The sequence below is a fragment of the Bidens hawaiensis genome, unplaced genomic scaffold (assembly GCF_021521415.1).
Source record: "Bidens hawaiensis isolate Kalapana, Puna unplaced genomic scaffold, B.hawaiensis_p1.1 tig00017853_1, whole genome shotgun sequence".
NCBI classification, from domain to species: Eukaryota; Viridiplantae; Streptophyta; class Magnoliopsida; order Asterales; family Asteraceae; genus Bidens; species Bidens hawaiensis.
The window spans coordinates 350164-364473 of NW_027492690.1; the positions used below are offsets into that span (position 1 = coordinate 350164).

Below are 14310 nucleotides of genomic sequence, written 5' to 3' on the forward strand. Positions count from 1 at the left end.
TTATTTGTTATTTTAATTGCCAAACGTATACTAATTATTTCACTAGCTAGTCCCGATCTATATATAGTGTCATAAGTTTATAAGTAAAACAATCTTAGGTCTGATCCAAATCTACACCAATTTGGACTAGAACAGCAGGACAACCTCTTTTTGTGTAGCTGCCCTGACCACAGGTTCCAAAGTTGTCATTCTTCGTGTGTCCCTCATCAACTTTACCGCAAACTAAATTCGTATTGAATCGATCTTATAAAGAGAGTTAATTTTTTACAATTATTGTTATTGAATTGAGTTGAGCTATATAAGATTGAACAAGAGTTGTGATTATAATGAAAAAAAAATATAACAATGATTTGTTATTCGGTTTATTATACATTTGCTTATACGTACTCGGTTCAGATTTATGAAACTGAAAATCAAATATATAGTTTTGTTTTAAATTGTTTTAGTTCGATTCATTTTGTCAGTTTAATTGACTAAATATCCAATATACCCCTCATGGGCTCATGGTATATTATAGAATGTTAAATCGTTAAGCCGTTTGCTAGCCGGACTATGTTCTAGATAAAACCGGTCTTAGCTTTATTTTATATTAGGCCGCCGGCTAATTAATTGTTGGTGGCTTTTCTTATTTGTTATTTCATATTAATATTATTTTAAATTATGTAATTAGTAAATAGAAACACACATATTTATTGTGATCGATATAATTATAAATATATTATATATAATCAATGTTAATTTATTTATTTTTATCAATAGCACGTATTACTTTTCTTCAGTGATTTATAACTTTTATTCCATTTTTTTCCTTCCTTTCGCTATGTATAATTTAAGATTATTACATGAAAAGGTTTCGCATTTTCAAGGCGTTCGATGTCCCGTGGTAGTAAAAAAAATTGTAATTTAGAAGTAGTGTTAGAGAGTGTGCGAGTTGCCGTTTAATAAAAAGAACCTAATAATCACATATTTTATTTTAGTTAATATGTTGAATAAAATATTGCAAGAAGGAAAGAAGAGATGAAAAGGCATAAGTAACAACACAAGCCTTTCAGAAAAGAACGAAAGCTATGTCTTGTTCTGTGTGAATGACCGATAGAGGTTTAAATATTTTATTATGGGATATTGGTTTTAAATACTTCCAACTTTGACTAATTGGTAGATAACCCTTCTAATTTACGAAATGTTTCCCAACACTCCTAACTTTTAATATATTTTCTTCTGGCACTTCCGGAGTAACGAGACACTAACTTCGTTAGTGTTTGGGGTAAAAAAATGTCATTTTTTCAAAGTTCAAGTGATAAAATCAAAATTTTAATTTATTATATATTTCACATCCTTCACCACCCAACCACCACCCCCTCTTCCGTGCCACAACCACCACCCCACCTCCCAGCCAACAACCACCCACCACCACCGCCATCAAAGACCACAACAAAAGAATCTGTCACCACCACCGTCGTACTCACCCTCGCTACCAGATCTAAGGTCACAGTCTTACCCTACCACCCCCTGCTATCATCACCATCTCTAGCCACCCTGGGTTTCTCTTTGCTTTTACGGTTAGTGCACTGCCATCATCATCCCCGCCACACACATGCACAAACACCATCGTCGTCATCATCTCTGTTTTTTGGATTTTGAAATGGGGGGTTTTGTTGAAAATTAGATACGGTGGTGGTGGTTTGTGGCTGCAGTGGCGGTGGTTGGTGGCTATCAGTGGTGGTGGTTTGTGGCTGCAGTGGCGTAGGTGGTTTGGTGGTTGCAGTGGCGATGGTGGCAGGGAAGAGGGGGTGGTGGGTGGGTGAAGAAGGATGTGAGTAATATAATAAACACAATTTTGATTTTATCTCTTGAACTTTGAAAAATGACATTTTTTACCTCAAACACTAAGTTAGTGTTTGGTTACTCCGGGAGTGCTAGAATAAAATATGTTAAAAGTTAGGAGTGTTGGTAAATATTTCGTAAGTTAGGAGTGTTATCTACCAATGGATTAAAGTTGGGAGTATTTAAAACCAATATCCATTTTATTATTGATCTTCTTATAAGTCGTATTTAATTTTTTAATTGATTAAAAATTGAATTAAAAACTAAAAAGTTATTACACATATAGTCCCTATTGTTTTGACTTTTGGCATAGTGTGTGAAATGGCGTCGTGCCCTTGTCCATATCAAATATCCACTTGTATTTTACCTAAAAGTTAAAAGTTTGTGTTAAACATCTTATTAGCAGAGCCAAATGAGAATAGAACCAATAATAGTACATAATTGGTGTACTAAACCTTAAAACAATAACACAGAAAATCATATACCATCGTGTCATACTCCACACTCATTAAGTCATTAGAGCTGGTTTTTAGTTTCAAATCTATTAAACGAAAACCGAACCAATTAACACCCTTATTGACCTCAGATTTGGTCTCGTATAGTACAACCATGGACATATGGTACCCCTCATGCCTTTTACATTATAGTGTTTTCCTTATTTAATCAACTTTCCAAGTAATATACTGATGAATGATGATATGCATAAAAGGAATTTCAATGTTCATCAAATGCAACGTATATATATTGTTTAATGTATTTATATTACCATAGTAATATAGACATTGTCATTTTTGGCCACATAAAAACTTTCAAAGTATAGTACTTGTTTCTTAAATCAGACACTCATGATCAATCAAGTTCAATAATAAAGTTTGCATGGTGTCTCATATATGGTGGTCGATTTCAGTACCGCCACCACCACAACCTAAGAACCTTATAAGCCCCCGGGACTTAGTTCTGCCATGGTAGCGATCCTGAGTCCTCTTGACGAATGTTTGTCTTTCCCTTAAATCTCTAATATGCATCTTCTTAGGATACTTGCCTGATCCAAATCCAAACATGAACACGTACCATGATCTTGGTTTTGTCCTTGAACCTTTTTGATGCTTCTTGCGCTCGAACATCTCAACGTTTTGTGGAGAAACTTGAATGAGTTTCCCACAAAACACAATCGGGTTCGATGAATCATGAGAAGTGATCATCATCTCACTTGAAAACTCGAAGTCTTGATCGAAATCATGACTCGTGCTTTGGTTCTCAACCAAGAATTCGATATTCTTGTCATTGTACAAGAAAATACCAGAAAGAGAGAGGGTGTCTTCATCTTCTTCGTTTGATTCGCATGTTGTAGAGTTAGGGTTTAGATTCTCCATTGATGGATACTTGATTAAGTACTGTGTGTTAAGTGTGTTTGGGTTTGTGAAACAAGATATAAAACCATAGTTATATATAGTTGACAAAAGATTTGGTGATGTGATGACATGGTTGTATTAGTAAATTTCTAAAAGTATTTGGACATGCCAAGTGGCAAAAGGAGGTGTGATTTGGTGGGATATCCATTTTATTGATTCTGCAAAAAAATGGCTGGCGAGGTTATATCATACCCAAAAAACAGTGTTAATATCACCGACCAACATTTACTTGACTTGGTGAAGTTGGAAATGGTTAATCAGTTTTTATTTGGTTCAGCTAGGTCATGAGTTGGTTAATGGTGAATTGATCTTGAAATGTTTGGGTCTAACCCAAAATAATGTAATAAGGTCTCTAAGTTTAGGCTTAAAATGTTTTTAACTACTAAATAAAAGGCTTGAAATTTTTATGTTGTACCTTTTGAGTTTTGACACTTGTATCACTCGTTTTGTACGAATACGTTATATGCACTGGGTCGTCCAGCTAACCGCGAATTTACTAAAACTCGGTTTGGGTCGGTATTGTCGATATAGATAACCCAAACCAACTTGCTAATTTCAGTTAATGGCCTATCCACTGCTTTGCCCCTATTGTAACAAAATTATTAAAAGGATAGCTCTACAAAAAAGAATCGCATGTCAGTTATAATTATGATCATCAATCTTATAGCACAACATTTACAACAAAAAATAAATGAATATTTTATTTTCAAGGGCTGTGGAAACTGATGTCCTGCAACATCAAAGTTAAGTTTTCTAACAAACAATGAATCTCTTGAATTTGAGGATGCAACCTACCACTAGCCACAAATTCATGAACTTCCCCATCCACTTCAATTAAACTGCACCCAGGCTTCTTTTCCATATGCCTCTCTTTCATCAACTTCCTTTCGTGTATCACCATATCAAAGTAACCACGCACCGCATACACATTTGATAAAAGCACATGACCAGAGCTCTCATCAACACCTAAATCAACCAGATTCTTATAAGCCCATTGTCCCATTTCAACATTACCATAGCTCATGCAAGATGACAAAACAGATCCCCATATAACCGCATCCGGTTTCATTGGCATGTTTTTTATAAGTGTTTTCGCTTCTTTAAGCAGTCCCGCTCTGCATAACACATCAATCATGCACCCATAGTGCTTAATTGATGGTTCAAGTTTATATCTTTCGGTCATTAAACAAAAATAATGTTTTGCCTTTTCAACCAATCGTGAGTGATTGCACGCGGTCAGAACACCAATGAAACTAACATGATCAGGGTCCATGTTAACATCAGATGACTCGAGCTTAGTAAACAGCTCGATTGCTTCATTTTCACGCCCGTTAATCGCAAGACCCATGATCATCGAGTTCCAACAAGACAATCCATTTACCGATGCGAATTCAAACACTTGCAATGCTCTTTCAACACTACCACACTTGCAATACATGTTGATAAGTGCTGTAGTTAATATCACATTCGGTTCCACTTTATTCTTGTTAATGTAATCATGAATCCACTCCCCTTGCTTCAGCGCTCCTAACTGTGCTGACGCGTTTAACAAACTCACAAGCGTATACGCACACGGCTTCACGTTTTCTGCTTGCATATCCCTAAAAAGACTCAAACTCTCAACCCACTTCCCGGCCCTCACATACCCACTTATCATACTATTCCACGAAACCGAACTTCTCTCAGGCATTTCATCAAACAGCTTCCGCGCATCGTCCACTCTCCCAAATTTCGCTAAACACATAACCATCGAATTCCAAGCAACAACATCCACACCTTCACCATCTCCAAACACCTCAAACGCCTCACCGAAACACTCGCAATTCGCATACATATGTACAATACTATTCCATATATAAACATCAAACTGCAACCCTAATTTCAACACTCTCCCATGAAGCTGAGCCCCATTTCGAACCAAACCCAGTTCAGCACACGCCTTGAAAACCGAAGGGTAAATCCGATTATCCGGGCCGACAACCGAGTAACATAGCAAGTCAATAAACAACAGTATCGCCATACGAGGGTTTGAGCTTCTGGAGAAGCCTCTAATGATAGTGTTCCAGGTGAAAATATTAGGGTTTTGAATTTGATTGAATATGGTTAAGGCGTAATTGAGATCGGATGCTGGGGATGTGGCGGCAAATGTTAATAAGCGAGAGGCTGCAATGGTGTCTTTGATTAAACCGGTTTTGATGATTTGGGCGTGTATGATTTGAAGGTGTTTGATGGTGGAGCATTTGGTTTCAAGAATGGATAGGTATGGTTGCTCTGATATGAATTTGGATATGGAGGTTGAAGATGATGGTGGTAATGGGGTTAGTGAGCAGAAGCAAGGCGCCATTTTCAGTTTTCTGTTGGATTACGTTGAAGTTGTATAAATATACGGTTCACATGGTATTAAAGATTTAACTAAAATAAATGATTTCATTGATGACATTAATGTAACTTGTAATATATTCTATAAAAAAGGCCAAAGCTTAATGCCGGCTTCACAGTCTGGAGTATGAATGTCACTTTTACCCGAAACTCAACCCGAAAAAATCGTACCCGAATCCAAAATAACCTGACTCGAGAAACCCGAACCTGAACCCGAGAAAAGACTGACCCGAACCCGAACCGAAGTAATTCGGGTTGGTTCTTGGATTTAATTTATAAGATTTGGGTCAACCTGAAAAACCCGAATAAACTTTTAGTTTTGAAATTAAATCTATATTTATGTATAATATGTCATGTCTTAATGTCTTAGCCACTAAAGTTACAAGAATTTGTAACTGACTGTACTCATTTTAACTATTATGGATCGATTTCTTATTTAATTTATGGTTTCCGTTTATTACTAATAGCAAACTGTAATCAAACACCAAATCACGTCCGATTGAATACGATTATGATTCGAGTTAGTTTTACTCTTCTTTTGAATTGTTTTATCAAGTTAAGCTAGTTTATTATTTGTGTTATAAGCAAAGAATAATATGTTGTTTTAATTTTATCATTGTAGTTTTTTTAGAAAGTTTTTTTGTGTGTTTTTTTATGGGATACTCGAAACCCGATTAACCCAACCCGAAAAAACCCGAACCCGAAAACCCGTGAGAGATTGGGTTGGGTTTCAGATCAAGATAAAAACTTTGAAACCCGAAGAACATGACCCGAAACCCGAAAAACGAACCAAAAGAACACCCTAGTCTGGAGGGGAATCAAACACCAAACCAAATTACAACACGTGAAAGCTTATTTAGTTAGACCAGCTTAACGACTTATATTTCGATCTATTTTGGAGCATAAAAAAACTTAAAGACTTTATATCGTTACTAATGCCTTCAATCTTTACTTCTTGCCTTCAAAGAGCTTGTCATTTCTAGCTTTTCAAATTCTTCAACAAGCAAGAATCATTACATCATGAAATACCCCACATTCAAGTGAAACTCCAAGATGTCGCTAACCATGAAGGTGTAGAGCGGCGAAATCTTACACCACAAGCTAATAGCGTTCCAAACCCCTATCGAAACCAAACAACCTGTAAATAAACTATCAGAAGACTCAAGGTCGAAGTTGCAGAGCATGCAAAGATGGTCTAGAACGGGAATGTTTCTTTTACTTAACGTTGATTTCGTAGGAATTGTATCCATTTCGCTCTCTAAATGTGTATACTAAACTTAGCCGAGACCCACTTGCACCAATTCTATCCAAACCATTGATTAAATTCCTTTTAAAACAGCTTCCACAAGTCAGAACCAAAATCCCAATTAATCACCAGAATGAATTTCAAACAATCGTCACATTTAGCATATATGTTGTATATATTAACTTTGATATAAAAGAACTAAATTGTAAAATTTGACTCTGAAATAAAAATATTTTTTAAGGATGATATTTTTTATCCTTATGATTGCAGGACTCTGTAATTTTATATGTTATTTTGTTTGTTTAATCCTGAAATACATTTTTCTCATTTGGCATAATTTTTTAAGTGGATACATATAACACAACATATACAAATAAAGAAACACGAAGTGGATCCGGATCGGATCCAAGTCCAAGTTCCCCGGTCTTCGAATGAATGAACCCACGATTTCGTCTTCCTTTCCGTTTGCTCAGATCTGCCATAGAAAAGTGGGGGTGGAGGTGACTGCTAAGAGTTTCCTCTTGTTTACAGACACAAAAATATGTATGGGAGCCAAAGGTCCAAGAAAAGGTCCTTGCAATGAATGATGAAGACTCCTTATATAGGAACTCCATGACTACCAGTATGAAACCCTAACCTTTATTGGACCAGACCCGGTTAGGGGTTACCTTCACAAACCCTCGGCCCAATGGGCCTAATTAGTAGACAATAATAATAATATGATAAACATAATACATTGTATAATAAATAAAAGGTCGTACAGGGTTTGACGCACACTACACATACAAAATTCATCAACTGATTATTTATTTTATTGTATTTTAGTTTGTACTGTACAATGATTTTATATCAAATCCGTTGTCTGTATTGTAAAATTGTGTTTTTAAAATATATTACATATATTATTTTAGAGTTAAGTGTCATTTTAGTACTTGTGGTTTGGCCAACTACGCAACTTTGGTACCTATTCTTTATTTTGTGCAAATGACTACCTCAGTTTCAAAAAGCTTGCAATTTTAGTACTTTTTTTAACACCGTTTATTTTTTCGTTAAGTCAAGGTTAAATTGGTAATTTCCTTTATTTTATCTTTTCCTTTAACCAAATCCCTCCTGTATATCTTCAACTCTAACCTATCTTCATCTCTAACCCTAAATCCCTAAATCGACCCTCCTGCAATATCAAACAATTGTATCACACCTAAATCACTTTCTCCACCAGATTTCTCTTTTCATACATAAATGGAGGCACCTCCACCACCGATGGAGCTACTGGTTAACGGCGGAGTAAATCCGGCGAACATCCGGTAGAAGCCGCTGGCCCACCCAAACGACAGAGGCGACCGAGCATCAGATTAAGCGAAATCGGAGATCAACACACGTACGATAATCACTGAAGAAACAAACCGCAACAATGGAAAAACGGAAACCGGAAACCGCAACACACTTCAAAACCGGAAACCGGAAAAACGGAAAGCAACCGGAAACCACTACTTTTGCATCTGATTCAGATGACAACGACTTGATTTCGTGGCGCCATTGAGAAGTGGGGTTTGGTTTACAAGAGAAGGCGGCGATGGTGGACTCAGGCAACGATTAAAAGATAGCTGAAAAATCGAGTGGCAGTTGTGGCTCAAGGGATAGAGAGAGACGGTGCAGGTGGTGGTGGAGCCTGGCGGTGATGCAGCAGTGGTGGTTGGCGGTGGTTCTGGAGATGGTGGTTGGCGGTGGTGGGGTGAGATTTGATATATGAAATCGATATAAGATCTCTTTTAATGTTAAGGGGGAGATCTGGAAGAAGACAGTGAGAGAAAAGGCAAAATTACCCAAATACCCTTGACTTAACAAAAAAAATAAATTGTGTTAAAAAAAGGTACTAAAATTGCAAGCCTTTTGAAACTGAGGTAGCCATTTGCACAAAATAAAGAATAGGTATCAAAGTTGTGTAGTTGGCCAAACCACATGTACTAAAATGACACTTAACTTATTGCCCGTGTAATTCACATATTAAGGTAAAGAACAATAAGAGAACATTGTTGTAAACACTGAGGACTAAAAATATAATTTACTCTACGGTTAACACTTTGATGTCTGTTTGCAAACATTCACAATAACCAGGGTCGGCCTTACCAAAACACAATTATGTAAGAATTATTTATACTTTTACTGGCATTTGATTGTATTGAGAAACCCTTACGGCTTCTGCTCCAAACTCTTTGCCGGCCGGACACTTTCTCCGATCCACAGGTGGCGTATCTCCGGCTCCGTTGGCGTAAGATTACAAGGCTTAGTTGACATTTATAACTCTCCCAATTTACTGATTCATCCTTCAATTCAATTAGTTTTAATTAGTTAGGTCAATTAACATGATAGCATAATTCCAACAGTTTTGTGCATGATTACGCTGATGTATTTAATATCAAGCAAATTGATTGTGATAAGTTTGTTTTTTGATTCTGAATTCATGTGAATTTTAGTCGGATAAGTGCTATATTTGTTAAGTGAATTAATTAATTAATTAATTAATTAATTATTGTGCTCTTGTTGTAACAATTTTTATACTCTTAGAAGGAAATGGAAGAAGAATTGATCATTTGTGTTGACGCGAAGACGGAGGATAATAATAATAATAATGCTGATGGTGATGATATTGGCCACAAAGTAGATGATTTGTTCACCAAGGTTGACAAGGTAAGATTATTATTATTATTATTATTATTATTGTTGTTGTTGTTGTTGTTGTTATTATTATTATTATTATTAGTATTATTATTATTATTACTATTACTATTACTATTACTATTACTATTACTATTACTATTACTATTATGTTATTGTTATTATTATTATTATTATTATTATTATTATGTTTGATTAGGTTATTTTGAACCTTATGTTAATAGCTTCATGCTTATTTGCAGCTGGAGCAAAGAGTTAATGAGATCGAGCAGTTCTTCTTAAATGCAAGCAAGGCGCAATCCGGTAGTGCTTCTGTGAAAAGCTCTTTTCTGAAAGATAAAGATAAGATAAAGCATGTTCCAGGGTATAAGAAATATCAACAAGAAGCAGAGCGCAAAGAGGCGGTTGCTGCCAAAAGAATGCAGGATATTATGCGACAATTTGGCTCGGTTCTGCGCCAGGTTTGCTTGTATAAGTTAGCTTATAGAAAACTGTTAGGCAATGGTTGAAAGTTTATCTGATCTTAATTCTGCACTAAGTTTCCTAATTGTTTAAACTTTGGTGTTATATGTTATAACTAGGTTTTGTTTTCTGAATTACAAACTAATTATAGTTGTATATGCATCGTGTTAATTATAAACTTATTATTATCAATGCTTTAATATTAGGGTCTGTTTGGTATGAAGTAATGGAATAAGTGAAGGAATGGAATGGATGAGGTAATGGAATGAACAACAGAATGAAATGGATCATTACCATTCCATTGTCTTGTTTGGTTTCCATATGAGAATGAAATGATTCATCACTTTATTAATATTATTATTAATATTAATAATAATAAATAATAATACAAATATTAATAATAACTAGTTTTTGGACCTATGCATTGTGGTGATATTACCAAGCCAAATAATAATAGTCGTAAAAACGTGAATCACGTATGCACGCTATGAAATGTTTTTAATTCACCAAATTTAAATCAATAATAATAATAATGTTGATAATATAATAATGATATTACATTGTATTATACAAATTAATAATATTAAAAATACAACGGTAATAATAATAATAATAATAATAATAATAATAATATAATTATTGTTGACTTTTCCATTCCTTGAAGGAATGAAAAGAATAACACCTTTTACTAAAGAATGAAAATGCTTAAAAAAGGAAAGAATTTCATTCCTTAGGAATGATCAATTCCATTACTTCATGACAACCAAACATGCTTAATTTCATTCCCTTGAAATGTCTATTTCATTCCACCTTTCATTTCTTCATACCAAACACTACCTTAGTGTTTAGTTGCATATGTTTCTTTAGGGTTTGTTTGGTGTATATATTGAGTTAAAATATCAATTTCATTTACAAATCATGTTACAGATCACTCAGCACAAGTGGGCCTGGCCATTTATGCAACCTGTAGATGTTGAAGCTCTTGGATTGCGTGACTATTATGAGGCAGTCTTGTTTTCAATCTCTTTCGCTGTGTTTATTTTACATATGTTTGAGTTTCTTATTGGCATGTTAACATGCTCTTTTTTAAAACTTGGTAAGGGCAGTTTTGTTATTTCGGTCAGAAAACCTATTAGGGATTATTAAGATGCATGACTGTCCTATGGTTGTTACAATGGTCTAACGTTTGGTTTATGGTTGGCGTGTGTTAGGTCATCGACAGGCCGATGGACTTCAGTACAATAAAACACCAAATGGAGGCGAAGGATGGTACTGAATACAAACATGTTCGGGATATATACTCGGATGTTTGGTTAGTTTTTTCAAATGCCATGAAATATAATGACGATAAAAGCGATGTTCATGGGATGGCCAAAACTTTATTGGAAAAGTTTGAAGAGAAATGGCTTCAGTTTGTACCACGGGTTACTGAAGAGGTAACTGTTACATTAGACAGTTTACGTTTGTTTAAGCTCATTTGTTTACGTACTAAACATATTGATGTTTACATTTAGTTATAATCGGTGTTTGTTCAGTTATGTTCGTATATATGTTCTTTCATCTATGTTAAGTTATGTTTGTTCGTATACGGTAGTGAACCGTTCATTCAACTGTTGCTAAACGAATATAAACATACACGAACAGGAAAGCATTGTTCGTTTAATTGTTCGTGTTTGATTGTTTGTTCAGTTAAAGTTAATACGGACATACATAAATATGCCTCACTGGTGTTCGTTTGGTTTGTTACAAGCTTAATCTTTGTGATCGTATTTGACACAATAATTGTTCATAAAGTTCAAAGAAAAGTAAAAAGTAAAAACTTCACCAGTTTTGACCCTTTATCCAACCCACCCGATCCATGCATTTTGGCACCTCTATTGAGGAGCTATGTTAGTCAAGATGCAATCTGTTTCTGTTACGTGTAAAAGAGAAGAATAATATTTATCTGAATATTGTAATTACAATAGATGGGAACCCTCAAGATATAGGAAACAAACCAGAAACTCTACAACAAATTATTTATAATAATAAACTCGTAAGTATATTATTATTAAATATGCAGGAAAAAAGGCGAGAGGAAGAGGAAGCAGAAGCACTATTGAGTTTGCAGCGTGCTCAAGAGGCAGCTCATGCTAAAATGGCTCGGGATTTAAGTAACAAGGTAAAATAATAATCTCTTGAATATTAAAACATATATTTGTCTATGAAATTCATATCTTTCTGAAATAAAAACTTTGCTATTATTTCAGCTTTATGAAACTGATATGCGGTTAGAAGAACTAAGAGAAATTGTGGTTAAAAAATGCAGGTTCGTTATCGTCATTTCATCTCTTATTCTCGTTCATGTTTGCATATTTACACAAACTTTTTATGACCCATAATTGGTTATGAAAATGTAAAAGTGAGGTGTTTGGTTATTTTTCGGTTAATATATAAGGTGTTATGGTTAATCAACCACTCCAGTCTCAGCCTTCCTTTTTGGGCCTTGTTTGATTGAGGCAAGGTCAATACAAATTTGGGCTTTGATAAGTAAAAAATTCAAATAAATTTAAAACATACTCTGGCCTTAATACATATTGAAGCTCTTAATTTCCTCCCTCGGGAAAATCCTTAAAACGTTTGGTTTGGTTAAGTTTGGTCATATATTGATTTGGTTAAGTTTGGTTTTGTAAATGTATTTAACCAATACTTTACCAATATTGTCACTCGTTCCTTATAATTGTGATGTTTGTGGCCAATAAATTTGCTTACTTGTATGTATGTTACCAAGATTCAAGGGTTATATTAGGTATTTGATAGTTATTCAAAGATTTTTATTGCACTAACTGCTAAGTCTGAAAAGTCTAAAACCGTAAGATATATTCAGGAAAATGTCGATCAAAGACAAAAGAAACATTGGAATAGCTCTTACCCGGTTGTGTCCCGAAGATCTTAGCAAGGCACTCGATATTGTAACTCGCCATAACCTGAGTTTTCAGTCAACAGCAGCCGAGATTGCCCTTGACATCGATGCTCAGGTCAACTTTATTTTTCAGTTCATCTTTAACCACCCACACACTACACACACACATATATGCGCGCGAGCGTGTGCGTCTATATATATATATATATTAAGTTTCCAACCCTTTATAGCTTAAACTTGTTAAATCGTTTTACGCAAAAAAATGGGAGAATTGCATATATCCCCTTGTAAACTTCACTAATTGCATATTTACTCAACTCAAAACTAAAATTGCATATCCCTTATTGAAGTTTCAGATAATGACAAAAAGATCCTTTCAAAAAATATCCAGCCAATTATTTGTTTTTCATTTTGATGATTGTCACTTGTATTTTTTATGATTGTTACTTTAAAAACTCATAATAAAGAAGAGTACATTATACATAGACGAAAGAAAATAATGAAATAAAAAAACCTTATTAAAAACGCTAAAAAGATTAAAAAAAATGTAAAAAGGATCAAAAGAAAAACTAATTAAATATGGGTAAATATGAAAATTTTGGAAATTATATAGTTTTTGTGAAAATAAGGGTTAAATAGTTATTTTATAAATCAAAATAGGTGTTCTATAATTTACATGACACCTATATTATATGTACTGTGTAGAGTGAATCGACTCTATGGAGGCTAAAGTATTTTGTAAAAGATGCGCTTTATGGTCAAAGCAAGAATGATGCACTGTGTGAAGTCAGCAACGAAGCAAATGTGAATCCCATTAAAAACGTTGTGTCCAAGCGGAAGATGCAAATATGTAATGCACTAGCCAAGACCGCAAAGAAAAGGAACCAAAAAGGCTAATTGCGCACTTAATAGAAGTAATTTTCTTAATGCGTCATTCATTAAGTACACATGAATGATTCTCGTGTTGTGTAAGATGTTAGATTCTCTGTTTTTTTTTCGTTGATCGGTTAGTTTAATTGAGCGTTGGTATGCACCATCTTAAAGAGTAGTTGACACTCCAGTGGACCATATTTTTTATTAATAGGAGTGTACCATTATTATTATTTTTATTTTTATTTTTTTAGTTTTTCTAAAATTGTCAAAAGTAGTGTAGTTATGAACTATAACAAAATTTTATCATAAACTTGTCTGAAAAGTAGGTTGATCAATTGAAAAGTACTGGACAATTTATTTTTTAGTAGCTATGAACATGGCATGTTTCACTAGTTATATCAACGTTTCATTATTTATTTAGATTTGACAAATCTTTTAATTACTAGTGTAAATCATTTACTCACATTTTTTTTTTGGCGCCAACATGTTCTAGAAGGAAACCAACAACTCTTGTAAAACCTCCTGACTTGCTTATG

At 34.5% G+C, this 14310-nt stretch overlaps 1 protein-coding gene and 1 pseudogene across 1 annotated transcript; one reads left to right on the forward strand and one right to left on the reverse strand.

Annotated features, from left to right (window-relative positions):
- Positions 1 to 3913: 3913 nt before the first annotated feature.
- LOC143554759 (pentatricopeptide repeat-containing protein At2g42920, chloroplastic pseudogene) lies at positions 3914 to 5598 on the reverse strand (annotated as a pseudogene).
- Positions 5599 to 9038: 3440 nt separating this feature from the next.
- Positions 9039 to 13947, forward strand: LOC143554776 (transcription factor GTE6-like). Its single transcript, XM_077044463.1, has 9 exons — positions 9039 to 9124; positions 9427 to 9549; positions 9780 to 9998; positions 10927 to 11004; positions 11211 to 11435; positions 12062 to 12160; positions 12249 to 12307; positions 12866 to 13016; positions 13607 to 13947. Exons 2-9 carry the CDS (start codon positions 9433 to 9435, stop codon positions 13796 to 13798), a joined length of 1140 nt encoding a protein of 379 aa, XP_076900578.1. The 5' UTR covers positions 9039 to 9124; positions 9427 to 9432; the 3' UTR covers positions 13799 to 13947.
- Positions 13948 to 14310: the final 363 nt, after the last annotated feature.

What these genes read in the sequence shown, in the direction of transcription:
- LOC143554776 (XM_077044463.1), top strand. Translation starts at nt 9,433, where the DNA reads ATGGAAGAAGAATTGATCATTTGTGTTGACGCGAAGACGGAGGATAAT. An exon ending in CTCGGGATTTAAGTAACAAG is followed by an intron (nt 12,161 to 12,248) that starts GTAAAATAATAA and finishes CTATTATTTCAG; the next exon opens with CTTTATGAAACTGATATGCG. An exon ending in ATTGTGGTTAAAAAATGCAG is followed by an intron (nt 12,308 to 12,865) that starts GTTCGTTATCGT and finishes AGATATATTCAG; the next exon opens with GAAAATGTCGATCAAAGACA.